We start from the raw sequence: 26,973 nt of genomic DNA on the forward strand, positions 1-26,973 counted from the left end.
TGTCAGAAAACAGCCAATTCTGTGTGTTGATTCTGTGTTGCAGAAAGCATAACCCCTACGGTAGAGCTAAATGCACTGTGCATGAGACTGGGAAAAAAACCCATGTACAAGCCTGTCGACCCATACTCTCGGATGCAGTCCACCTACAACTACAACATGAGAGGAGGTGCTTATCCCCCGAGGTATGTATCTGTTTTAAATACAGGTGAAAATGTAGCTCATATTTGCCACAGAAGAATAAAATCTGTAGATTGTGGAGCACATCATTATTTGGTCGTCTGTAGGCTTGCCAAATGTTAAAGTCAGTCTTAATTGTGCTGGTACTTTTTACTAGGGGCGCCTAGGTGGCTCAGATGGTTAAGCCTCTGCCTTCAGCTCAGGTCATGATTCCCAGATCCTGGGATTGAGCCCCATGTCAGGCTCCCAGCTCAGCAGGGAATTTGCTTTTCCCCCTCCCTCTGGCTCTCCCCTGCCTATGCTCTCTATCTCTGTCTCCCTCTCTTGCAAATGAATAAATAAAATCCTTAAAAACAAAAACTATCTCTAGCAAGGGCCTGAGCGTATTCCTCACTAGCAGTGTGGCTCTGACCTGAGAAAATGTGGTTAAAGATCTCCTTTTTAAATGCTTTGTTAATTTGAGCATGATTCCTACAACACTAATTCTCTGCACCCATAGATTTGCTTTTTTTTTTTTTTTTTTTTAAGATTTTATTTATTTATTTGACAGAGATCATAAGTAGGCAGAGAGGCAGGCGGGGCGGGGCGGGGGGTGGGGGAAGCAGACTCCCGGCTGAGCATAGAGCCCGATGCAGGGCTCAATCCCAAGACCCTGGGATCATGACCCGAGCCGAAGGCAGAGGCTTTAACCCACTGAGCCACCCAGGCGCCCCCTGGTTTTTTTGTTTTTGTTTTTGTTTTTTTTTTAAGATTTTATTTATTTATTTGAGAGAGAGAGAACAGAAGAGGGGGATAGAGATAGGGGGAGGAGAAGCAGACTTCCCGCTGAGCGGGAAGCCTGATGCAGGATCCAGTCCCAGGACCCCAAGACTATGACCTGAGCCAAAGGCAGATGCCCAACCGACTGAGCCACCCAGGCACCCCTAAATTTGCTAATTATTGCTTATTGGGTACTTTTTGACTTTGAGCTTCTGTGCTTTGTAATAGCCTTGGAGTACAGGTGCAGTAAAATACTAATTGAAACCCTGAAAGCTTCACGTATTAAAAACCTCCTGTTGGCAGTCCAGACGTTAGTGGATAGACTGATGATCGGAATGGAAGTCTTCTTGCCCTGCCTGACTTGGATGGAGGCAAAGCCATTTAAAAAGTACAAGCTCTGAAATGTGAGATGCCAGGCTCTGCCAGGCTGTAGAGACTGGTTGGGGTTTCCAGAAATGAGGGCCTTTCTAAAAAAAACAAGAAACCTTTTTTTTTTTTTTTAAAGATTTTATTTATTTGTTTGACAGACAGAGATCACAAGTAGGCAGAGAGGCAGGCAGAAAGAGAGGAGGAAGCAGGCTCCCCGCTGAGCAGAGAGCCCGATGCGGGGCCCAACCCCAGGACTCCAGCAGTATCATGACCTGAGCCGAAGGCAGAGGCCCCAACCCACTGAGCCACCCAGCCTCCCCCAAGAAACTTTTGTTAAAAAATTCCCAGCCTTTTCTGGAGACAGGCAACTGTGACTCTCAGATGTGAGAAAGAGCAAGTTAAGTTTTCTACCTCGGGCAAAGCCTAATTCATTTTAGATTTTGTAAATTCGGTTTAGCATTACAAATTGAACTCATGTAATCTGTAAGCTAGTCCATTCTGTGGAACATAAGGTTGTTGCCTAAATAGTATTTGCTCATCCTGTGTGCCAGTTCTAATCCGGTGTAAGCCTACGAAATCTCCGTGTGTACTGAGAAGGAGTCCTTAACGGCAAGGAAGCCTGATGTGATTTAGGACCAGTGATGAGGGCAAGACGCAGAATTTACCAGGGAGGAACATACAGGTGACTTAACAATCTAAGGTTGTAACTCCGTTAACCCTCTTTTTACTTTCAGGTATTTTTACCCATTTCCAGTACCACCTTTACTTTATCAAGTTGAGCTTTCCGTGGGAGGACAGCAATTTAATGGGAAAGGCAAGACAAGACAGGCCGCAAAACATGACGCAGCTGCGAAAGCCTTGCGGACCCTGCAGAGCGAGCCGCCGCCCGAGAGGCCGGAGGGGAGGCGGCTGGGCGAGCAGGTGCGTGGGGAGAGGCATCCTCTTGGGGGCTTTTTCTGAGAAGATGCACTGAGAGCTGTCTGTAATGTTTGCTGTTCGGTAGCGTACATGATTTTGTGCTCTGTAGCTTTCTGTCCTCCCCCCCACCCCCTTAAGAAAATGTTTATCAAGAAAGATGGCTTTTTTCCTCCGTGGTATAGTTTTGAGTGAACATGGTGGAAAGATTGCGACTCAGTTGAATTGCGAAGCCCATGTGTGGATGAATTCTTCGGTGCAAAAGATCTTGCGTGTCCGAATCGACTGCAGTTTACGGTACCAGCTCAGAGAATTTTCTACAGCCATTTTTTGACCAGCTGCTCTGTTACGTTGAAGTGCTAGTTACCTCTTGCTGCATAACAGACCATTACAAAACCTAGTGGCTTAACACCTCTTGGCATTTATTTTGCTCACATATCTGCAGTTTAGGCAGGGCTCTGCATGGGAGATGGTCTCTGCTCCCCATAGCTTTGGCTGAGGTGGTTCCGCAGGCGCCAGAGCATCCATTTTCAAGATGACTCCCTCACTCGTCTGGGAATTGGTGCTGGCGTCAGCTGGGCGCTCGGCAGGGGCTCTGGCCCAAGTACCTCTGTTCCTCTGTTAACCTGAGCAGAGGCTGCTTCCCCATCCTCATGGTATGGTGCTGGCTTCTAAGAGCGAGTATCCTAGAAGACAGGAAAGGAAGCAGCTTCCAATTTCTTAAGGGCTAAGCCCAGAAATCCCCATAGCATTGCTTCTGCTATATTCTACAGGTCAAGGAGGCACAGAGTCCAGATTCAAAAGGTGGAAATACAGAAACCTCCCTTTTTATTAATTAGATGAAATTCACACTGCATAAATTCAGCAGTTTTAACTGTTTTAAATGTACAGATTCAGTTGCTTTTAGTAACATTGACAATGTTAAGAACCCTGCTTCTGGATGAGAAGAGTGTCAAAGAATTTGGGGGCCAGGTTTTAAAAATCTGTAACGCCTTGTGACTGAATAGGAACATAGCCTTAGAAAGTCTGACTTTTTCTTTATGGTGTGGCACACATTTTAAAACAGATGATCTGTTTCCAGGGTCCACTGAGGACCAAGTAAAAGAAGGGACTGTAATTTAGAAGAGGGTGATTTCATGGAGTTAAAGGGACAAGCTTCTCACTCGTGAGCTTTGTCAGAGGCAGTAGGTAGTATAATCTGAGTCATTTTGGAGGCTTTGCATTTTTTGACTTCACTTTGGTGCTAATGTAATTGGAGTCAGATGGGGTAGTGATTTCTCAGGTTTTCGTAGCCAGCAGTTGTTAAACGATCGCTGCACACTGGTATGTGGGCTGTCTGCTTCAGAACCACTTGAGAAGTTTAAAAAAAAAATTCCTTGGTCCAGCCCACATGATTCTAATAGGAGTCTGTCTTTTGCTTTTCTTTCTTTTTTTCTTTTTTTCTTTTTTCTTTTCCTTTTTAAATGTGCTCTTGGAGTAGCTCTACAGCTCGATCAGGGTTTGGGAACCCCTGGTCCTAGGTATTCTCAGTGCTTCCCCCTCAGCCGGCCACCCCACTTTGAATCCTGCTTAGAAGTTCTCCCCGTATTGTTGAAGAGGGCAGGTACCCGTTGGATGTCTCCAGTCGGACCCCGCGGCCCTGGAGCAGCGGGGTCAGCTCCCGCCTGACGGGGCGGAGGGGGAGGGGACGCGCTCTCCTGAGCTGAGCTTCACGGGCTCATCTGGCATGTGGACAGAGCTTTGCTGAGAGTAATGGTCAATCTCCTCGAGCCCCTGTTCTAGTTCTCTATGGTTTGAGATAGAGACAGTGCCCTTCAGAATGGCTGAGACTGGCGTAACCAGTGCTGCAGAAACTAGAATCACTGAGTCCGATGAGACTTCCTTTGTGCTGATTAATGAAACACTTAGCCTCAGTGATTTACCAGGCCTCCTGGGTGGGTGGGTAGTAGGACGCAAAGAGAGACATTTTTGTTTTAATTAATTAATTAATTAATTTTAAGAGAAAGAAAGCGTACGCGCAGGTGACCTGGGAGGGGCAAAGGGAGAGGGAACGAGAGAGAGAAAATCCCAAGTAGGCCGCACACCTAGTACGGAGCCCAACTTGGGCCTTGATCTCAGGACTCGATCTTAGAGTCCTGAGATCATTACCTGAGCTGAAATCAAGAGTTGGAGTCCCACGTGCCCCAAGGGGGACAATTTTAGAAGGTATCTTCAGGGGCACCTGGGCGCCTCAGTTCGTTAAGCATCTGCCTTCAGTTTGGGTTGTGATCCCAGGGTCCTGGGGTCAAACCCATGCCTGGCTCCCTGCCCCACAAGGGGCCTGCTTTCTCCCTCTCACTTTGCCTGCTGCTCCCTCTGCTTGTGCTCTCTCTCTCAAATAAATAAAATATTTTTTAAAAAAGGTATCTTTAAGTTGGTTTACTTACAGTTAATGCATGTGAACCATAAAAATTTAAAAATTAAACATTTTGGTGGATGTCACTGCATATTTAAGTAAATACATGCATCTATTTAACCAAAGTGGGGTGATACAGGATGGTAACCACTTTTTTCCACAGAACTGCTTATCATGAATACATTGTCATGCCTGTTACTTATAATTCCTGGGAGGACGCAAACTCAGCTGACATCTGAGCACTTTTTAATGGCTACAGAGTGTTAGAAAATTGGTAGTGAAGAACACTGTTGTAGTTAAATCTTTGTGCAAGTCTGAGACTGTTTTTATGAGCCGGACCTGAGTGGGAATGCATGGCAGTGTAGATGGCCCCATTCCCCACTAGAAAGATGGTATCATTTTCGACCTCTGCCAACAGCGTGTGAGCATTGTGTTTGCCCGTGGCCTGCCAGGGTTGGAAATTATAAATTTAAGCAAATTGCTCGTTTTGCTGTTGACGATTTGTAGGGCATGTAATTGTGTGTTGGATCAATTCATGTTCTCTAGAACATGGCTAATAAAGACAGCAGTTTCTGCCTACAAGGCAGATACGGTCAGGTCCCTGGACGATAGGCATCGTGCTAGGCCCTGAGGGAAAAAACCACAGCTGTATCACTTCCCTGGTGGGGTTTCATTGAACAGCTGACAAATGTTAACGTTAGAATCGTCAGGGTGCAGTGGGTGCTAGGGTGGGAAGTAGCAAGTATTATGAGAGTGTCAGATGTCTTATTTATTTATTATTTGAGAGAGAGAGAGTGCGCGCGCATGAACCAGAGGGGCACAGAGAGAGGGAAAGAGCATTTCAAGTGGACTCTGTGCTGAATGTAGAGTCCAATGTGGGGCTCGATCCTGTGACCCCGAGATCATGACCTCAGCTGAAACCAGGAGTCAGACACCTAACCGACTACACCGCCCAGGCACCCCAGATGTCTCCTTTAAATTGGAGTGACGGTGATGTGTTCAGAGAAGTTCTCTCTGAGGAAGCGGCATTGAAGCAGAGACCAGACAGAAGCAGAAGAATGGCAGCAGCCTGTGTAAATGTCCTGCGTTAGGAATATGCTTTTTGGTTTTTGTTTGTTCTTAAATCTAAGGTTTATGGTAATAAGGAATGACTTATTCAGTGTGTGAGCTGCTAGGAGCAAGATGGCTAATAGCTACAGTATTTGTAATAGACAAAACAGGAGCTAGCTTCGTGTCGGCAGGGTGTGGTAGATCTGTACACGTAGGCATGAAACGAGGCCCACGCTCTAAGGGTAGGAAGGGGATTAAGAACCTGAGAGCTGTAATTTTGTAGATAGTGTGATCCTATTTGTGTTTAAGTCAGTAGAAGTGCCTTCTGTGTGCATGTATGTGTGCCTGTGTATATGTTTGGTTGCACATAGTTTCTGTCTTGAAGGCTGCATCAAGTTTTAAAAGTAGTTTCTCTTGGTGGTGGTGGTAGGAGTCAGATTTCAAAAAAAAAAACTGTACCTTTTTTTAAAAAAATAGTACTTGTGTAAAAATAAATACATATAGCTCTTCTGGTTTTGAGTCTTGTGTTCACTTGGGCCAGGGACGTATTTAGGTGGGGCTTAAACTAAAATTGAAAATTGGAGACTTCGATTTTTATTGTTCTTCTGGTCTGTTGGACCCAATTTTCATTTTTGAGCTGTGTGACTTATATTCTTTTCTGGAGATCTTACAAAGAACAAAGAGAGAAAACATATTTACTTTTTTAAGTAGAATAGAATCCATTCTGTCTTAAACACTGAGCACGTAGGTCCTTTGGACACTTTTGTAAATCTTCACCTTAGGGAATCTAAGTTTTCCTTTGTCTTGAGTGAGGCCTGCTGCTGTTTGTCCTCCTACGTATCATTTCAGCACTCTCCGTCATCCGTTCCTAAACATGCTGAGCAAGACTCAGATGCAAGGACATGGAGAGACGATGCCGGCCCGGGCCGGCCGCCGCAGCAGGGAGATGCTCCTCATTGCATCGCCATTGCTGTGCCTGCTGCACTGCCCGCTGTGGCGCCTCCTGCCCAGAAGATGCTGAAGACTGGAGACCCCAACTTTTTCCTGTGCTCTTAGCTTTCCTTGAACTCAGGTGCGAAGGCAGAATTTTTCTTTGCCTCTAATGGCAAAAGGAAGAAAGATGACAGAGGAAGACCTTCCCGTTATTAGACCAGTGAGAACATGCCCTAGACTCCGGTGGTGATGGTGGGTTCGAGAGTTTAAGCAAATCTCAGACAGTGAATCTTCAGACGGCATCTTAGATAAGCTCTCCCAAACTGAAGGATCGGCGAGTGGACAGTATGTTTTTATGGTGTATGAAAAGGAAATGTGTATTCTCTTCTGCCATTCAATAGAAAGGACATTGTCACACATTATTTTGTGACAAGAATCGGGAACATCCTGTTTTGACTTTTTAAAAAGTGTGTGTAACAGCATTCTTTCAATTTTTGTGATATTTGGCTACCAGAATTTATTTCTCACCACTTACTATCCACAAAATAAGTGGACAAATGCAAAAGGAGGTGTGTGTACAAAGATCATTGGGAGGATATAGATCTTAAGACCATGAAAAAACTCATTAGATCCTCCTTTGAGGGTTCACAGATCTAAAAATGAAAGCATTTGGTAGTTAGGGAGCAAAGAAGATAGCAGTTCTCTCTTCGATACAGTTATGAGTCAGTTTCACAAGTAGTGTGTTCTGATGATACCACTACCGGAAGAGTCAGAAGTCATGATAAGCTAGAAGTCACTGGGAATGGATTTGGAAAATGGCATTGCTGCAGGTGGGGTGTGCTCTAGGTTCAGACGTGCTGGGTGATGAGCCATTAGCTGCATTTAAAGGACTGTGCCCATTTGGGGTACATAAATGCCTTCCAGACTACAAACCTAGAATAGAAACTTGGATTTGCTATTTTAATTTCTTCTTCCTTTTCTTCTTCTTCTTCTTTGTACATTTATTTATTTATTTTACAGAGACCAAGTCGGGGTGTGAGGTAGGGGGAGGGCAGAGGGGGAGAGAAAATCTCAAATAGACTCCCTGCCCAGTGCAATGCCCAGTGTGGGCCTCTGCCCCTTGACCTGAGCCAGATTCAGAAGTCTTGTCCCTAACTGACTGAGCCACCCAGGTGTCCCGCTCCACCCAGGTGCCCTGCTGTTTTATTTCTTGTTAAAATCTCTAAGGAAAAGATTCTTGTCCTTTTATTCTGTATGTTATTTGTAGAATCACTAAATATAGAAAAATAAAGAGTCCGTTGGAGCCAGATAGTAAATGGTGAGATGACTATTTTTTTCTGGCATGCTGAGGGTTAAGCATGGTTCAGAGTGTTTTTTTCTTTTCTTAATGTTGCCTAGATTTTATTGCTGAACCATACACTATGGAATTGATGTTAACAGTAATTCCCACTTCATGAAGGTAAGACTAAGGCTCCACTACACTTTCCCCATTTTACTGGGAATGGTATTTGTGGATTTGTTTTTGACTCATTTTGCTGCTTTCCCATTGCAACATGTTCACTCCAGATAATATCAAAATTATGTAAAAAGAGCAGCATATTCTCACTTCCAAGTAAATGTATATCTTTGTTTCTTGTTTTGCATTTTTATTTTACTGGCCGCTTTGTCCCTATTGAAATTCCTTGAGAAACAATGGCTTAGAGCAGTGAATCTCCACTCTGTTGTAAAATCAGCTGGAGTCTTTGGGGGGGGGAGTAGTATAAATAGAATGAATCTTTAAGCCCTACCTGAAAAAAATGTAAGTTCCTTCATCTGGAGTAGGAATCTAGTGAGCGTCTGTCTGTCTTTGCGGAGCTCCCAAGGGGTCCTGCTGCTGCTGCTGTTAAGAAACACTGGCTTACAGTTCAGGTTTGTGCAGTGGATTGTTGTTTTCCATCAGGCTTATGTGGAAGCTCAGTGTATAAAATAGGAGAGTAGCATTTGATTAGCATAAACTTCCAAGTTTGAATTTTATAATATTTGGGAAGGTAATCATAGTGATAATGATATATGTGAATTTTCAGAACACAGAATCATACCATATATTGTTTTCAGCCTTGAAAAAAACATGGCTGAAAGCAATATACCCATTTAAAAACCATGAGTAAGTCTGGCGTGGAAAGGAGAGTGAGAGGCGCTTCATTGTTTTCCTTAAAAAAATTAAGATTTCATGTCAGTAGTTCTTAATATTGGGACATTTGTTCAATCCAGCACAGTTGCCTGTTACATTATTATTATTATTTTTAAAGACTTTATTTATTTATTTGACAGAGATCACAAGTAGGCAGAGGCAGGCAGAGAGAGAGGAGGAAGCAGGCTCCTTGCTGAGCAGAGAGCTGGATGAGGGCCTTGATCCCAGGACTCTGGGATCATGACCCGAGCCGAAGGCAGAGGCTTTAACCCACTGAGCCACCCAGGCGCCCCTGCCTGTTACATTATTTATCTTTTAACTTCTCTGAATGTTTGAAATAAGTCGTAATTAAAAGCTAAAACTAATTGGGCTGGTAAAATGAACAACAGATTTGAAAATCGGAGTACACGCACGGTGGCTGAAGTCTTATTTTAGCCTCAGCACCCAGTTTATTTCCAATTTTTGTTCTGGTTTCATGAACAGTTACTCAGCATCCGATTGCAACCTTTGTTTTAACAGCTTATCTGCTTAAAAACCACTGGATATCCTTCGAGTAAACAGCTGTCCAAAACCTGAATTGTGCACAAAAATGACCTAACTTGTTAGCATAAGTTAATGTGTTGACAGTCTCTAGTGTGTTAATATTTGGTACGGGACATACTTTTTTTAGTTGCTTTTCAAAGATAAACATAAAGGTTGCCATTATAACCATTCTTGAAGTGCACAGTTCTGCGGCCCTGAATGTATTCTCAGTGATGCACAGCTGTCACTACTGCTCATTTCTAGAACTTCTTTTTATCCTCTCACGTTGGAACTCTGTGTGCCTTAAACAGTAACTTTCCCTCCATCCCCCACACCCCAGAACATCTATTCTACTTCTGTCTCTGTGCGCTTGCCCGTTCTAGATACCTAATATAAGTGGATATTCATCTTTAGTTGTCAGGCTTATTTCATTTATCATGTTTTCAAGGTCCATCCATGTTGTAACATGTCTCAGCATTTCCTTTCTTTTTAAGGCTAAGTAATACTCCGTTGTGTGACCGTTCCACATTTTGCGTATCCATTCATCTGTTGTTGGATGTTGGGTTGTTTTCACTTTTTGGCTACTTGAATAATGCTGCTATAAACATAGGCGTCCCAATACCTGTTTGTGTCCCTACTTTTAGTTCTTTTGAGTACGTATCTGCTCATGTAATTGCTGGATTATTCTGTAAATCTATGTTTAACTTTTTGAGGAACCACCACAATTTTGCACAGAGGCTGGGCCATTTTATATTCCCACCAGGAATGCCCTGGGATCCCCACTGCTCCATCGGCTCGCTAACACTTGCTGTTTTCTGTGGCCATACTTAAGGGGGGGGAGTGCATAGTGGTGTCTCATTGTGGCTTTGACTTGCATTTCCCTAATGATGAATGATGCTGAGCTCATGTACTCATTGGCTTTCTTCATTGGCTTTCTTCATGTACTCATTTCTGCCTTCTTCAGAAAATGTCTATTCAAGTCCTTTCCCAACATTTTCAAACTGGATTGTTTGTCGTTGGGTTGTTGGTATATTCTGGATATTAATTTTTCATCAGATCTATGATTTGCACATACTTTCTCCTATCTGGGGGTCGTCTTTACTTTCTTGAGAGTGTCTTTTGATGCACAAAAGTGTTTGATTTTGATACAGTTCAGTTTATCGCCTTTTTCTTTTGTTGCCTGTTTTCTGTCCGCTATCCAAGAAGTCACTGCCACATCCAGCATCATGAAGCTTTTTCCTGATATTTTCTTCCAAGAGTTTTATGATTTTAGTCCTTATGTTAGGCCTTCATCCATTTTGAGGTAATTTTTATATATGGTGTAAGGTGGTTTTTTAAAATTTTGTTTTTGTTGTTTGCATATGGAAATCCATTTTTCTAAGCACCATTTGTTGAAATACTAAAATACAGGGTGGTTTTTTGTTTGCTTGTTTTAAGTTTAAAACTTGTTTAAATCAAACCTCCACGGAGCTCTAAGTCATCTTGCTTGAAGATTTCTGCTTTAAAGATGTTCTCATAAAAAGTCAGGCCCTCTTTCTGCTTGCGATTTAAACAAGAATAAAAGTATCTTTAAGTTAGTAAAGACACCAGAAATGCTATGCAAATAGTTCTGACCAGGCAGAGGGCGAAGTAGAATCCAACTAGAAAGAGAATGCCGTCATCATGGCGGGAGAGATCAGTAGAGAGTGTTTGGGATGAATTCACTGGTTTAGGATTATATTCTTGATGGTATTAATATTTTCAACTTAAGAGGCTTTCTTTTTTCCTTATAGTGTGAAATAATTGATCTGTTGAGGTGTAAGATCTATCTGATGAAGGTATAGAAATGCACAACCAATAAAACCCTGGATAGTCCTGCATTTTGCCTATTCTGCAGTTTTAGCCATGGGTTCTTTCAGAAAGTTCTAGTTTTGGAAATAGGATTTTACAAATTCTCTGATAAAAGAATCGCAATAATATGAAGAAAAATGCAGCTCTCTTGCCACGATTTGCAGGGAGGGGGCATTGCTCTTCCTGAACTCCTCTGGATTCTTGTTTTCGCTGCCGCCCTGGAGAGGGCAGTTCACAGCTTGCACCACGGAGAGCTCCGCCCTCCCTCATCCCAGCCCGGGCTGGAGGACTGTAAATGAACCTTGTTAGAGAGTCTCAGCCTTTGTTGAGCGGACTTGATTAGTTTGCACTTGCATTTTTTTTAAGATTTTATTTATTTCTTTGAGAGAGAGAGACAGTGAGAGAGAGCATGAGAGGGGAGAAGGTCAGAGGGAGGAGCAGACTCCCCTTGGACCTGGGAGCCTGATGTGGGACTTGATCCTAGGACTCCAGGATCATGACCTTAGCCGAAGGCAGTTGCTTAACCAACTGAGCCACCCAGGCGCCCTGCACTTGCATTTTTGCCAGCAGCAGCGAGGACAAGATTTTGTACACAATTTCGTAATTTCCATCGCATCCTTTTTTTTTTTTTTTTTTCCTTTTAAAAAGTGGGTTTCCAGGGACTTATGTCTAAATGAGAAACCTGCATACTTAGATGGAGAGACTTCTATTTGAACTTGTCATGTCCTACACAGCTGTCTGTATTCTGACATTTTCCAAAATGTGGCTTGCCAGGCCTCAAGGAAGGCTTTGGGAGTCGTCGCTCTTCCCGAGCAGCTGTGGGCAAGTGTGGTCGGGCCACGATGAGGCTGATTCATACCCCCGAGTCTGTTAGGTGTGGGGTTGTTTATGGTGAATTTACGAGGTACAAGCTGACCCAAGTGTGAAATAATACTTTTTTTTTTTTTTAACCTTTAAATTCACTGCCACCTGGCACACAGGTGGTCTCGCTCCCTGGGGTAGCACTCACTTCGTGAAGCCATGGTTCAGTGCTTAAGGGTGGTTATCATAGCTGGGATGTTGACAGTTTTTCGTAAGGGTTAACTACTAAACAGTTATTTTTTCTTTAGGTGAATGGAAGAGAATCAGAAGAAGAAAATCTCAATAAATCGGAAATAAGTCAAGTGTTTGAGATTGCACTTAAACGGAACTTGCCTGTGAATTTTGAGGTAAGCTTGCTTCAGATGTAGGACTCTACTGTAAAATACTGTTGGCATTCATCATTGGGATGATTTTTATCCTAAATAACATTGGGATTATCATCACAAACCTGTGAACCTTCAGGTTTAAAGACTCAGATTTTATATTTAGCAAAGCAGTATTCTCTTCTTCAGGGCTGCAGTCCCTGGATGGTCCTGGTAGGTCTGTGAGCCTCTCAGCATGGTTTTGAAGAAGATTGTGTTTGTGTTCCCATGTGTTTTCTGGAGAGGGTCCATTATTCTCATAAAACTCTCAAAGACTCTGTTACCCCCAAAACGTTCATCTTCTTTAGTCCCCAGGAATTGCCGGAGGTAACAGGGCATCGGTTTCGTCCTTGTCCAGCATTTGCCCTATAAGTCACCTCTCTAATAACTTCATTTCGTGTTGGAGACCTTACAGTCTTAAAAACCATAACTAATGGGTTGTTAGTTCAAAGTGGAAAACAAAGATACATTTAGTACGTGTTTCCTTCAAAGACCCAGTGGGTCCAGTTACATGGGGCAGGTGAGGGAGGTTAGTAAGTTTTGCGTAATGGTCTGACACATGGCGAATTCTTTGCAGATCCTTTTGGTTTCCACACTTGGTTATGCAAGGTTGTGTTTCAGTGTACATGCAGATATCTTTATCAATTCTTTGGTCTTTCAGAGGTGTTTGTTTTGTTTTGTTTTGTTTTGTTTTTTGAGAGAGAGTGAGGGAGGGCGGGGACAGTGGGCAAGGGGTAGAGAGAGAAGGAGAAAGGGAGAGAAACTTGTGGAGCCCGATCTCATGACCCTGAGGTCATGACCTGGGCTGAAATCAAGAGTTGGATGCCTAGGGGCACCTGGGTGGCTCAGTCTGTTGAGCGGCTGCCTTCAGCTCAGGTCACGATCTCAGGGTCCTGGGATTAAGCCCCACGTGGGACTCCCTGCTCAGCAGGGATCCTGCCACTCCCTCTTCCATTCCCACTGCTTATGGTCTCTCTCTCTCTCTGTACTCTCTCTCAGATAAATAAATAAAATCTTAAAAAAAAAAAAAGCATCTGCCTTTGGCTCAAGTCATGATCCTGGGATCCTGGAGCCTGGAATTGGGCTCCCTGCTCAGCGGGGAGTCTGCTGCTCCCTTTCCCTCTTCTGCTCTGCCCCCAGCTCATGCTCTTTCTTTCTCTTTCTGTCTCACATAAAAAATCTTTGGGGAAAAAAAAAAGACGCCTAACCAACTATGCCCCCCAGGTGCCCAGGTCTTTCAGAGTTCTTAAGACTATATGTTTAGTCTTCCAGAATGCTTTATGCTTCTACTTTGTTACCTAGGCAAATGTAATTTGAGGTGGGGCATTTACTTAGAACAGTTTTAAGTCCTCCATAAATTTCTTTTGGCCTGTTTCTTTTTTTAAAAGGTCCCCCTGTGGGGCACCTGGTTGGCTCAGTCAGTTAAAAAGTCCCCCTGAAGTTTATTATCCTGTAAAACACTAATTTTGTAGCATTTTTGCAGTTAAAAGTGACCCCCAGACTTCATGGATTTATACCTTATAGAATGTATACCTGCCCTTATTAACGTGCTGGTGCCCTGAACTGGCTCCTGGGTTCAGTCCTTAATCTGTCCGCTGCATGCTGCTGGTTTCTGATCTGTAGCTGCCAGTGCTTCCCTGCCTGCCGCGGGGCACAGGTGGGGTGGGACATTACATGCCCATCATGGGGCCACGCTACATCCCCCAGCACCCATCCCTGGCAGACGGGACCAGGTTTATACTGTCCCCTCCTCCCAGAGGGCGGAGCCCCAGCCAGGCTAGGGCTGGATCTTCTCATCTGGCTCTGCATCCCTTGCACCCCTTCCCCTTTTGTCTGGACTGAGGAGGGAGGCAGCAAGATAGGAGTTGCTAGGTGGGAACTTCATTTCGAAAACCACAAGGTGTCTTCCTGGGTACCTGTTGCAGGAAAGGGAAGAATCCTCCTTTTCTTCTCTTGCTGAGGGATTGGTGTAGAGCATGAGAAGGATTTTTTGAGGTTGGAGGGGTGCCAAGATGGTGGGAGTGGGAGGTTCCTGGCTTCCAGGGTCACCTCAGGGTTACAGAGCTGACTGCTGGCACCAGGGTCCTGGAAAGCTTGCCACCTGTTCCTACTAGTTGTTGCCCTGAGAGTCACAGAGTTTTCTGGAACCTTAGTGAAGGAATGCCATTTTGATTTTGCTCTGTGGGATTTGGAGACCAGATTCTTCTGTCCCACTTCCGCTTTGTTTATATTGCGGATTTGGGTTTCAAACTTGGGTTCAGGAACACAGAGCAGGAAATTGGTCACATAAAGGAAGTTTTGGGAGCGCCCTCTGGTGGGTGAATATCTTTTAAGGTAATCATTTAGGACAGTCCAGTTTGTGCGTTGGTGGTGGCCTTGAGTTTGTTAATGTGAGTACTTATGTGAAATAGCTCATCTATCAAAGGGTCATATTACTTCCATTATGAGCTTGAGCGAGGGCTTTTATTTTTCCTCCCACAGTTCTGTCTCTGGCACCTGGAAGATTACCTGGCACATAGTGGGTCCTCAGGAAATGTTTGTTGAATAAATGAATGGAAATTACTTATTTTTTTACTGATACTGAATTTTTTTAATAGTAAAGTCCGTCACATAGAAATCTGGATTAGAAGTGTTTAATGGGAGAAGACAGGAGTCTTTCCTATGGTTCTCCAGAAAAAATGTATATAGCTTGACTTTTGATAAAATACATACTTTTAGTTTAAAAATGTGATGGTGCAGATTGGTAAGGTCACCGAGAGGCGGTTGTGATGCGTAAGTGACCTTGCACTAAATCCACTGTAGGTGGAAAGCCACGTTTAGATCGGCGGGGCTGTGATCCGAGTAGATGATGGGCTCCTTTCCCGGAGGCCGGGTGGAGCTGTGAGTGTGCAGAAACCAGGCTGTCGGGGTGGGGGGTGGCGTGCGAGTGGCCCCAGGAGCCCCGTGGTCCACGTGTGGGGGCCCGAGTCAGCTGGGGCCTCTTCCTGTGGGGGGCAGAGAAGGCTGCTCCCCGAGGAGCCACTGGTTCTCACCTGGGGAGCACAGCACTGCTGTCTTGGGGGTTGTTTGGTTTTCCTAGCCATTTTTTGAGTATTTTGAAAAATTTCAGACTTCTAGGAAGTTGGAGGGATAGGACAGTGAATTTCTCCTTCGGTGAGAATTACTATGATTAACGTTTTACATTTGCTTTTTCTCTCTGTGAATGCACATAGTATTTTCTGTCTCTTCTTACCCCTGCTGGGTCATTTGAGGTTAAGCGGCAGGTATGGGGATCTCTAGTATTTCAGCATGTATCTTTTAAGGACAGGACATTAAATAAGCACAACTTAATGATCAAATTCAGGAAATTGAGCATCACTAATTCTCATGTACATCCTGTATTCACATTTTGCCATCTGTCCCTCTTCTGTCCTTTATGGCCCATAGTGTCTCGATCTCATCCTGCATCTGGGAGAGGCATCTGTGTGCTCTCCTTCGTCTGTAACAGTTTGCAGCCTTTTTGGACATTTTTTAAAGGTACTACAATTTGTAGAATGGTCCTCAGTGTAGTCTGATCGTTTCCTCGTGATTAGTTTCAGATAATGCAATTTTTCCCTCAGGACACTGCAGAAGAGGTGTGGGTTCTTCTGGGCATCACACGAGGGCATCCCCCCTACCCCCACCGTGTGAGTGACGTTTGTTTTGTTGGCTTACCCCAGAGCTTCACCTAAAGGAGACTTTCTTTCTCTTTGCAGTTAACGCATATGCTGCCAGGAGATGTTTGAAGGTTATGCCCTGAGAGATTTCCCCAGCAATTCTCGTAGTCATTGATAATTCTTCCCAGCATCAGTCACTACTGGTGCATTTTCTGCCTTTCCGAGCTGACATTCCACAGGAAATACCCCACCTCCGTACATTACTTTTTATTAGCAGTTAAATTTTATTAAATTTTTATTAATTTTTATTAGCGTAGGTCCACAGCTTCTTTTCGTGTTCAGTGTGTTACTTTGTTATTGTCGTTCATGGGGCGCTGCGCCTGACTGACTTAGCCCGTCAGTCTTGGTCTGGAGTTCAAGTCCCATCTTATGTAGAGCTTACATTAGAAAAAAAAGGAAAGAAAAAAAGGAAAGGAAAAGAATCATGGTTCTCTTATTACTGTCATTCATTTTTATATTCAAATTGCCGTTCAGCTGGCTCCTGTGTCCTTTGCTGTTACCCCTGTGGGGATGTTTTTTGGGAGGGGGTAGTTTTTTTGTGTTTGTTTTTTTTTTTTTATTTTTTTAAAAAGATTTTATTTATTATTTATTGGACAGACAGAGATCACAAGTAGGCAGAGAGGCAGGCAGAGAGAGAGGAGGAAGCAGGCTCCCCGCTGAGCAGAGAGCCCGACTTGGGGCTCGATCCCAGGACCCTGAGATCATGACCTGAGCCGAAGGCAGAGGCTTCAACCCACTGAGCCACCCAGGCGCCCCAGGAGGGGGTAGTTTTTTTGAGGTATAATGTACATACAGTAAAACCCACCCTGTTCAGGTCTATGATTTGATGCATTTTGATGAATGTGTTCAGTGGTGGAACCACCAGTGTCAAGACCTAGAAGCTCTTTCACCCCCTCAGGTTGCTCTGAGGCCCTTTGCAGCCAGTCCTTTCCTCCATCCGCAGCCTCGGGCAACCACCGATGCCGTTTCCGCCCCTGCAGTTTTTCTCTTTCCAGAACATTACATAAATGGAATTACAGAGTTTATTGCCTTTCGTCTGGCTTCTTTAACTTAATGTAATGCAGGGATGCAGGTGGTGAGTTGGCCGTGTTGAGCAGAGCAGTAGTTCCTGTCTTTTTCTTTAAGATTTTATTTATTTGAGAGAGAGAGAGAGAGTGAGAGAGAGCACAGGTGGGGAGGGGGGCAGAAGGAGAAGCAGACTCCCCACTGAGCAAAGAGTCGGACGGTGGGGACTGGGGCGACTGGGGCTCGATCCCAGGACCCTGAGGTCATGACCTGAGCTGAAACCACCAGCTGGGGCCGAACTGCCTGAGCTGCCCAGGCGCCCCAAGCGTCTTCCATGTGCGGCTTTACCGTCTGTACACCCGCTCTCCGGGAGCGTCTGTTCACATCTGTCAGTTTTTTTACGGAGTTGTTCTGCTACTGAATTTTGAGGGTTATTTATATATTCTGAATACAGTCCTTTCATCAGATCTGTATTTTCTAAATATTTGCTCCCAGTTTGTGGCTGATTTTTTCATTTTTAAATAGTATCTTCCAAAGAGCAGAGAGAGTTCAGGGGGGTTGAATTTGCCTAATTTTTCTGTTTCGTGGTTGTTGGATTAACCTAGGACACCTTTGTCTCATGTAGTTCAGTCTACTTTTCTTCTAGAAGCTTTATGATTTCATTTTGAGTTACAGTTTTTATATATGCTGTGAGGTGGGTTTTTTCCCTCTTCTGTGCGTGTCCCTCATCACCCCTGTTCGCTCGCTTCTCACCTCCCCTCTTCAGATGTTGATTGACCTTCTTACTTTCTGGTACAATGAAATGTTTTAGCCTTACCTTTACTTTTAACTTTCCGGGCTCAAGTTTTGGCACCAGTAGAAATGGAAATTCTAACAGAAGTAGCCTTAGCCAGACCTGCGGGAGCCCCTGGTTGCCCCTCCCTGAGAGCAGCGTGCGGAGAGCCCAGTGGGACAGCAGGCATGCTTGCTGCTGCTGGAGGGTCACTGCTTCTAGGCCTTGTAGGCAGGTAGCATTGGAAAATACCTGTATTTTCAGAATTAGCGGTTTACACCTCTAATTTCAATCTAGCATCCCAAGACTCTTTTTGTCTCTGTTCCTAATTCCATGCTTAGACCTCCTACTGTCCTGTCTGTTGAGATATGTTTCCGATGCAGGAAAATGGCATGTCTTCAGGGCACAGCCCATTTAAGCCCATAGTTCACCACCCAGGTCCAGATCTAGAGCATTCCCATAACATCCAGCAGTCCCTTCCCTGGGCCTCTTCCAAGTTAACAGCCACCCAGAGGAAGCTGTTTTCTAAAACCACTATAGCTTTGTTTTCTTTGTTCTTAGAGCTCACATAAATAGAATGATATAATAATGGATTGTTTAGTGTCAAGTCTCTAATCCTCAGCAGAGTGTGTGTGAGTCTCCTCCATGGGTGTCAATAGCTAATTGGTGTGTGGTGTTTCACCGTATGAATGTAAAGCTGAGCTTTATTCATTGTCCTGTTGATGGACATGCAAGTTGTTTCCACTTTGGAAACTTTTATGAATAAAGCTGCTAAGGCTTCTTGTGTATAATACATGCATCAAGAATTGCCAAGTCAAGGGTAGGTGTCTAATAAAAATTGTCAAGCTGGGGGTGCCTAGGTGGCTCAGTTGGTTAAGCAGCAGCCTTTGGCTTGGGTCATGATCTCAGGGTCCTGGGATGCGATTGAGCCCCACGTCGGGCTCCCTGCTCAGAGGGAATCTGCTGCTCCTTCTGCCCCTCCCCACTTCTCATGCATGCGCCCGCTCTCTCTTTCTCTCTCTCTCAAATAAATAAATAAAATCTTTTTTCCTTTTTTAAAGATTTTATTTATTTATTTGACAGACAGCGATCACAAGTAGGCAGAGAGGCAGGCAGAGAGAGAGGAGGAAGCAGGCTCCCCTCTGGGCAGAGAGCCTGATGCGGGGCTCAATCCCAGGACCCTGGGACCTGAGCCGAAGGCAGAAAGGCTTTAACCCACTGAGCCATCCACGCGCCTCAATAAAATCTTTTTTTAAAAAAATTGTCAAGCTGTTTCCCAAAGTGATTGTATTAGTTTATTCTCTGGCCAGTTGTTCCACATCCTTGGCAACACTTGATACTGTCAGTTTTAATTTTAGCTATTTTGGGGTATTGTATATATTGCAGTATTTCATTGTAGTTTCAATTTGCATTTCCTTGATGACAAATGATGATCTTTTTTTATATGCTTATTGGCCATTTAGAGATCCAGTTTGGTAAAGTACCTGTTCAAGTCTTCTATTAATTGGGTAGTTGACTTACAGGGGTTCTTTCAGTATTCTGGATAAAAACCCTCAGATACATATATTGCGAGTATTCTCCTCTGTTCTGTAGACTCCCTGTCTTTTCTAATTGTTGTCTTCTGATGAGAGCAATTTTTAATTACGTGGAGCTCCAATTTTGTTTTCATAAAGAAAACAACTTGTGTTTTCAAGAGCTCTTTGCCACATGCATACTCTGGGCCTGTTCCTCTTATGTTTTCTTTTTCTTTTTTTTTTTTTTTTAATAATTCCAAATTAGTATCTCTTCAGAATTTTTTTTTCCCTAAGATTTTATTTATTTATTTCAGAGAGAGCGGGAGAGAGAGTGCATGAGAGGGGGTAGGGTCAAAGGGAGAAGCAGACTTCCCACTGAGCAGGGAGCCCGATGTGGAACTTGATGCAGGACTCCATCTGATCCCGGGACTCCAGGATCATGACCTGAGCCGAAGGCAGCCCCGCAGCCGGCTGAGCCAGCCAGGCGCCCCACTCTTGTGTTTCTTCTGAGAGCACTAGAGTTTGGCTTTCACATTTAGTTTTGTCTTCTGGCTCTAGTTACCTGCTGTTTGTGGTGGAGTTTGAGGCTGTGGTTAAGCTTTTCTTCCACGTGGGTAGCTAGTACTTTTTGTTTTTTTTAAGACTTTGGGTTTTAAAAAAAAAAGTCTTTTGATGCGCTTTGATGTGTTTGCCAGAAATCACAAGACCAGATGTGTGCGGGTCTGTTTCTGCATTCTGTTCTGATATATCGCTCTCTTTGTTCACCTTGAAGCAGTGTCGTGAGGGCATCGTTGCTATAACTTTATAGGAAGTCTTGAAATCTGGTAGTGTAAGTCCTCATAGTTGTTCAGGCGTGTCCTAGCTAACCTAAGTTGGGTTCAATTTTTATTTTCCTTCTGTGTGATCTAGTAAGAAATTTCCTTAGGTTTTTGTTCATATTCAGTTTTAGTATTTTTTCCCATTTTTGTTATTTTTATATTTTTGATATGTAAAACCCTAAATGCTTCTACAAGTCAAAACTATACAAAAAGATACATTCAAAAGCATTATCTTGTCCCTGTTCTACCCCTCCCTCCCACATGCTGTAGGGAACTAATTCTCTTGGCTTCTGCTTCATCCATTCTGTGTTTCATTTTGCAAAAATAAGCATATAAACACACACGTGTGTGTCTGTGTCTGTTTATATGTGTGGGTATATTTAAATCTTTTTTTTTTTTTTTTAAGATTTTTTTTATTTATTTATTTGAGAGAGAGACAGTGAGAAAGAGCATGAGCGAGGAGAAGGTCAGAGAGTGAAGCAGACTCCCCATGGAGCTGGGAGCCTGATGTGGGACTCGATCCTGGGACTCCAGGATCACGCCCTGAGCCGAAGGCAGTCGTCCAACCAACTGCGCCACCCAGGCGTCCCATATTTAAATCTTTTTTAACACAGAAGTTAGGTACTGTGTAAACTCTTTTACAGCTTGCTTTTTTTTTTTTTTTTTTAAACTTAGTGTGTATTGGAAATCACTGTCAAGTGCTTAGAAATTCTCATTCTTCTTTATAGCTGCATAGCATAGTATTAATAAGCTCAGGCTTGGCTGGAGGCTCAGAGCAATATTAAACTTGAACTCTCTGTGTTGCAATTATTTCTGGACTTTGCTGGGGCAGCTTTCTTTCTGCCGTTTGCAGTGGATACCCCAAAATCAGGTCACTCTGTGACCCTGGGTAGACAGGAACCGTTCTGGGAGGGAGGGAGCAGAACTTGTTTTCCTCCTTTTTTTCTTTAAAGATTTTATTTATTTATTTGACAGAGTTCACAAGTAGGCAGAGGGAAGAGGAAGAGAAGCAGGCTCCCTGCTGAGCAGAGAGCCCGATGTGGGGCTCGATCCCAGGATCCTGGGATCATAACCTGAGCCAAAGGCGAGGCTTTAACCCACTGAGCCACCCAGGCGCCCCAATTTCCCTCTTTACTCCATGCAAACTGTGTGAGGGACCGACCAGACCTGAGAACATTAACCAGTCTGAAAAAGAAGGAAGAAGGGAAGAAAAGCATCCAGGATTATCACTGTTTCCTTTTGCTGACCTTTATGCTGCCTGCATTGGTCAGGTCTTGTCCGTAACTCCCCCTTCCTTGTGGCTCCTGGGAAGTAGGGCACTGAGCAGTGTGTCCTACCCCTGGCAGAGAGTGTCTGTCACGCTTTCACTCAGTCTTTCCCTCTGAAACAGGTTGCCCGGGAGAGTGGCCCCCCCCATATGAAGAGCTTTGTGACCAAGGTGTCAGTTGGGGAGTTTGTGGGGGAAGGTGAAGGGAAGAGCAAGAAGATTTCAAAGAAAAACGCTGCTATCGCCGTCCTGGAGGAGCTGAAGAAGCTGCCGCCGCTGCCTGTGGTCGAGCGAGTGAAGCCCAGAATCAAAAAGAAAACAAAATCCATAGTCAGGGTAAGAACATCTCGATCAAAGAGGGTCTTTCCATTGCCTTTAGATGACTGGTCGGGGAGGGGGTGGGGGAGACATGTTACAGGTTGGCCGCTGACGTGCCACCTGCCGGCCTGGTGCGGGGACCACCTCGGGTAGTTCCTCTCCGGAGCCCCCGGTTAGGCAAAGATCGGGATCGGCGGACGCGCCTGCAGCTGTGCGCGTGTCCGCGTGAGGGGCTGATCACGGGAGCCGTGTGCACCACAGTGCCTTCTGCAGAGGCTGGCGAAAGTGTCTCCCTCCGTCTCCCTCAGCGCCGCATTGCTGGGAGCGTGAAGCAGATTTGCAGGCGGAAAGGCGTTTGGGGGCAGGTGTAGGAGTGAGACACTTCACCAAAAACCTCCTTATTCTTTGGGATTTTTTAAGCCATGTCAGTGGACCTGTCAAAGCCCCCTGCTCCCGCAGCTAGAGAAGGTTCAGGAGTCCATTTGGGCATGTTGAGGAATATTAGGGTCTGTTCTGTTACGATTGTCTGTATACAGTTTTCATCCTTGAACGGCACGGCGGTTAGGGTTGCTGATCCTCACCCCCACCCCCTCCCCACAGTGGAAAGCCTGGATTTAACTTTTGACTCTGGAGACACTTAACCACTGACAGCCTACTGTTGACCAGAAGCTTTACCATTAAGAGAAACAATTAATGTTTTATGTATTATATATTGTATTATATGCATGTGTGTATTAAATGCTGTATTTGCACATAAAGTAATCTGGACGAAAACAAACATTAAGGAGGTCATAAGGAAGAGAAGATACATTTACCATACTGTACTGTAGTTACCGGAAAAATTCCACTTCTAGGTGGACCTGCACGGTTCCGACCTCTGTTGTGCGGGGGCCAGCTGTAGTTTCATGCTGTCAAGACCCCGTGCCCAGGGGTGAGCACACTGTATACCCCTGCAGCTTCCTTTTTCTCTAAGTAGATCCCAGAAACCACCCCACACGAGTCGGGGGCTGAGGGTTCCTTGGTGCTAAAGGTGGCCACTGGGAAGGAACTGTGGGATTCTTAGGTTCTTTCCACATGGTGTCAGCTTGAGGTTTTGTGATTTTTTTGTATGTGTGTTTTTTTAAATAGTTTTTGGATCTTGAGTCCTTGTTAAGAAAGCTGGGGACCATCTTACATAACACAGCTTTGGGGGGAATTTTAGGAATAGTGTTCTGTTTTTTTTCTCTCCTCATTGTCAAGTTGAAGTTTACTGTTAAAAAGCAGACCTTTCCGGGTTGCTTGCCCACCCGTAGTGGGATATTGATGTTGGTTTGCCAGGAGAAATTCTTAAAGTCCCCACAGAGCAATCCTAGAAAATCATTAAGCATCTTTTAATTTTAAGAAGGTTTTAAAAAAGGTCTTATTAATTCTGGGCACTTAAAGGACCAACATAAAGGGAATGTTGTGTCGTGTCCTGATGTCTGCACTGGCAAGGTCCTCTCTGCGGCTAACACGGCACATGGTTTCTGCATTCACTGTTCTCAGCTACAGAGCAGCACAGACAGCGGCCCGGGGATGAACCCCATCAGCAGACTGGCCCAGATCCAGCAGGCGAAAAAGGAGAAGGAGCCAGAGTACATGCTCCTCACGGAGCGAGGCCTCCCGCGCCGCAGAGAGTTTGTGATGCAGGTGGGTCGGGGTGGGTGATGGGGGTCCTTTCTGTGACCGTGTCCCCACTGTGGCTGGACGAGGTCCGCGGGCCACGTGCTTTCCTGAGGAGGCCAGGTGCAGTGCCTTGGCCCAGCGGGCCGCGCTCTCCGCCATCGGACGTTCGGAATATTGAGACCACGTTGCTTGTAGAAATTTGATGCCTTTCGACGTGTCCTTGCATGCGCACCACGCGTGCGGCGGAGTCAGCAGGTGGGCGCTCGGACCGCGTCCTGGGTCAGAAGTGCTGGGGTGTGGGACTGTGGGTGACCATTTTCTTCATCACATCTCCTTGAAGGTTTGTATTGTTCTTTTCAGAAGGTAAGTGTTGTGAGTTCTGTCACAGGCTCTGTTCCTGTTCCTCCTAATCCGTGTGGAGAGTCTGGAGTCTGGGGTTGGTCCTCCTTCACTGGGACTGCGCGTCGGATTAGCGCTGAGTGTTTTCCTTGTGTTTATGAGACGGTCCCTCCATGGGCAGCCTGCTTTGTGATTTGAATTTAATGGTGTTTTCTGGTCATCAAGCCAGTACTTAACTCTGGTGTAGCAATTCACGACTTGGGAAGCACCGCCACTTAGCTGGGCGTGTTCTGCCTCCCCCGTCAGAAGGCGAGAAAAGTCATGGTCCTTCCAGGCTACAGAGGAAGATGGCAGCGTGCTGAGAGGGCCAGTAATTTGGCCAAAATCAAAGCTGGTAGATGGCAAGGCCAGGATTCAAGCCCAGAGCCCTCTTCACTGGCGAGGGAAGGTTCCCTGGACTCTCAGTTGTGGGACATGGGGCTTTTTGGTCTGCTCTGTGATCAAGACTGGCTTGGAAAGGGATTGAGAACAGTGGTATGTGCTGGGAAGTGTGGAACACTCCGCTCTCGGCCGGGGGGCGGTGCGGGGGCCGTGCGGCTGGTGGGAAGTAGGGGGTTGTGTTTATAGATTGTACATGTATCAAATGCATAATGTTCTTTACTGTCCACGTTCTCCGTCTGTCCCGTCAGTGCGGCGGTCACCGACAGTGTCCGGAGAGGAGAGTGCGCACAGCTGCGGGCTGCCGTCTGCCGCAGGCGGCGAGGCTGCGCGTGCCTTGGGCAGCGGAGCTGAGTTCTAGCAGGAGAATTGGCAGGGGTTTTTGTTTACATAAACAAGATGAAAGTGAAACAGAGACACATTGGCACTTCAGTTGTGAACAATGAGTGACTTGGTTGAATCAGATCATTTTCAAAGTTTGGATGAATGTTCCCATTTTTTCGTGCAGTTACAGGGCCCTGGGTGCAGGCTGGTCACACTCGTAAGCTTCGTTTGCATCTCTGCCTCCACCATTAACCTTTCCTCCGTGTCATAAGTCTAGAGGTGGCGAGAGCCACCGAAGGCAGCATGCTGCTTGGTTGGTGTCTGCAGGTTTCTGGGGGGTAAATGCTCCCCTGCGGCAAAGCAGGCGGTCCCTGGCCGGGCGGCACACTCGGTGCTGGGAGCACGGACCCTCAGGAGCACAGATGAGTGTCAGCGCGAGGCGCCTTAGGAAGCGGGGAGGTTTTGGAACTCCGTGCTATAGTCTGTTAAAGTCATTCTGAGCCGCTGTCATCTTTTTTTTTTTTTTTAATGATTTTATTCATTTATTTGACAGAGATCACAAATAGGCAGAGAGGGAGGGGGAAGCAGGCTCCCCGCTGAGTAGAGAGCCTAACGCAGGGCTTGATCCCAGGACCCTGAGATCATGATCTGAGCTAAAGGCAGAGAGGCTTAACCCACTTAGCCACCCAGGAGCCCCTGGCATCTCCTTTTTACCAGCAGCTGTGGCGGACAGCAGCTCGAAGGTGCTGAGCATTTGTGGTGGCTGCCACGGGTGCCCCGGGAAGCTTCTGGCTGCGGTCGGGTTCTTTTGCCCGCATGCCGCTGCCTGACCCGTCTTTACTCAGAAGACGTAAGCACTGGTCTGAGTCCAGACTTCCTCCTGCAGGTGAAGGTGGGAAACCATACGGCGGAAGGAACAGGCACCAATAAGAAGGTGGCCAAACGCAACGCAGCCGAGAACATGCTGGAGATCCTTGGTTTCAAAGTCCCGCAGGCTCAGCCCACCAAGCCGGCCCTCAAATCAGAGGAGAAGGTGACTGCTCAGGGCTCTGTGTCCTTGCTTTCTAATGGCAAGATGACCTCCTCGCCTCATCCTAGGGGACTCTGGCCGCCTCCAGGGCCAAGCTTCAGGGCAAGGCTTCATCCTCCTGGCAGGAAAACAGCCCCGTCAGCGGCGTCCCAGCCGTTCGGAGCATTAGCACGCGGTCAGAAGGGGAGGTGCATGTCCGTGGCTCCGAGTGTGGTTCTGGGTTAAGTCGTTCTTGTTTCCCTGTCTTTGTGGTCGGGGACGCTTTGCTGGAGGGCAGCTCCCTCCTTTCCACTTGGACGAGGGCGGGCGCCGGGGCTGCCGACGAACGTGCCCGCTGCTGCCCTCCTGCTCTCCCAGGGAGGCTCGAGGGAGAGACCCGCCGGCCTCCGGCTTCTGCTGGCTGGGAAGCAGCCTGTGGGTTGCTGGGACACCGACACGGTGTGATTGATGGAACGAAATTCGTAGTTTCGTGTCGGGATTCTTCCTTTCTTTATGAATTGAACACTGGCTAAAAATCTGCGGAGTTGGGTAAGCGGTGCCCTCAAGCAAGTCCCTGACCGAGCTTGTTCGCGCTGCGAGGTCCTGGCGGGCCGTGGCCTCTGCTGTGGCTGTGGACATTCCTCAGAGAATCGGCACAGAGCCTGGACTTGGTGTTTGGATTTTTCATTCCAGAATCTGGTAGAGGATTCGTAACATCCTTACCTCCTCAGAAAGGAGACCCATGTTGACAAAAAATTTTTTCATCACACTCCCCCCACCCTGTTTAACTTTGGAAATGTCACGTTTTCTTTGAATTGGCTATTAGTTCCAGAAAAGTCTCTGTTTAGCTTCTAAAAGCTTCCTTCCCCACCTTGGGCTCCACCAGTCCAGCATCTCTGGTTCCCTCTGGTTAAACGTTCCCCTGTCCTCCTGTGAGTGCCGAGCAGAGTCCGGCCCCAAGTTCAGGGGGATCGGTAGCCTCCTCTGGTGGAGGACAGGCCGAGGGGGCAGGAGTGGCTGGGGGGAGGGGCAGGAGGCTGCAGGGGGGTGGGGAGGGTCCGTGGGGGCGGGCCGGGGTGGGGGCGGGCTTCTCTGCTGATGACCTCTTCCTATTTCAAATGGTTATAAACCAAAATTAATACTGGTTGGAGTGTGTATAGTTCCAGGGAGTAGGAACTAATTTTGCAACAGTTTGATTTATACTCATGGCCTTTTTTCATTTTTTATTTTTATTTTTTTTTAAGACACCAATAAAAAAACCAGGGGATGGAAGAAAAGTAACCTTTTTTGAACCTGGCTCTGGGGATGAAAATGGGACTAGTAAGTGTGATGTTCATACTGTCTTGATCTGAATGTGATTCTGGGCTTGGCGTGGTTCCTGGAATGCCCAGCGGCGTTGAGCTCTGCGTCCTCCCCGGGCCGTCGGGAGCTCCGAGGGAGGGCTGGCGGGTTGGGAGCGGACTGCCGGCGGCGCTTGTGGCCTTGTG

At 45.9% G+C, this 26,973-nt stretch overlaps 1 protein-coding gene across 9 annotated transcripts in view; it reads left to right on the forward strand.

The window, feature by feature from the left end:
• The window catches only part of STAU1 (staufen double-stranded RNA binding protein 1), a 55,801-nt gene that overhangs the window by 24,756 nt on the left and 4,072 nt on the right, over positions 1 to 26,973 (forward strand). For 6 of the 9 annotated variants that reach the window (XM_044262866.1, XM_044262869.1, XM_044262872.1 and 3 more), the window contains 7 exons: positions 44 to 182; positions 2,040 to 2,226; positions 12,230 to 12,328; positions 21,520 to 21,750; positions 23,257 to 23,400; positions 25,364 to 25,510; positions 26,731 to 26,806. In XM_044262866.1, coding sequence (XP_044118801.1) covers positions 44 to 182; positions 2,040 to 2,226; positions 12,230 to 12,328; positions 21,520 to 21,750; positions 23,257 to 23,400; positions 25,364 to 25,510; positions 26,731 to 26,806 — 1,023 coding nt within the window. The remainder of the gene's footprint in view (positions 1 to 43; positions 183 to 2,039; positions 2,227 to 12,229; positions 12,329 to 21,519; positions 21,751 to 23,256; positions 23,401 to 25,363; positions 25,511 to 26,730; positions 26,807 to 26,973) is intronic. The other 3 variants (XM_044262868.1, XM_044262870.1, XM_044262873.1) reach the window with 1 other exon arrangement.

Source organism: Neovison vison, chromosome 8 (genome assembly GCF_020171115.1).
Source record: "Neovison vison isolate M4711 chromosome 8, ASM_NN_V1, whole genome shotgun sequence".
NCBI lineage: Eukaryota > Metazoa > Chordata > Mammalia > Carnivora > Mustelidae > Neogale > Neogale vison.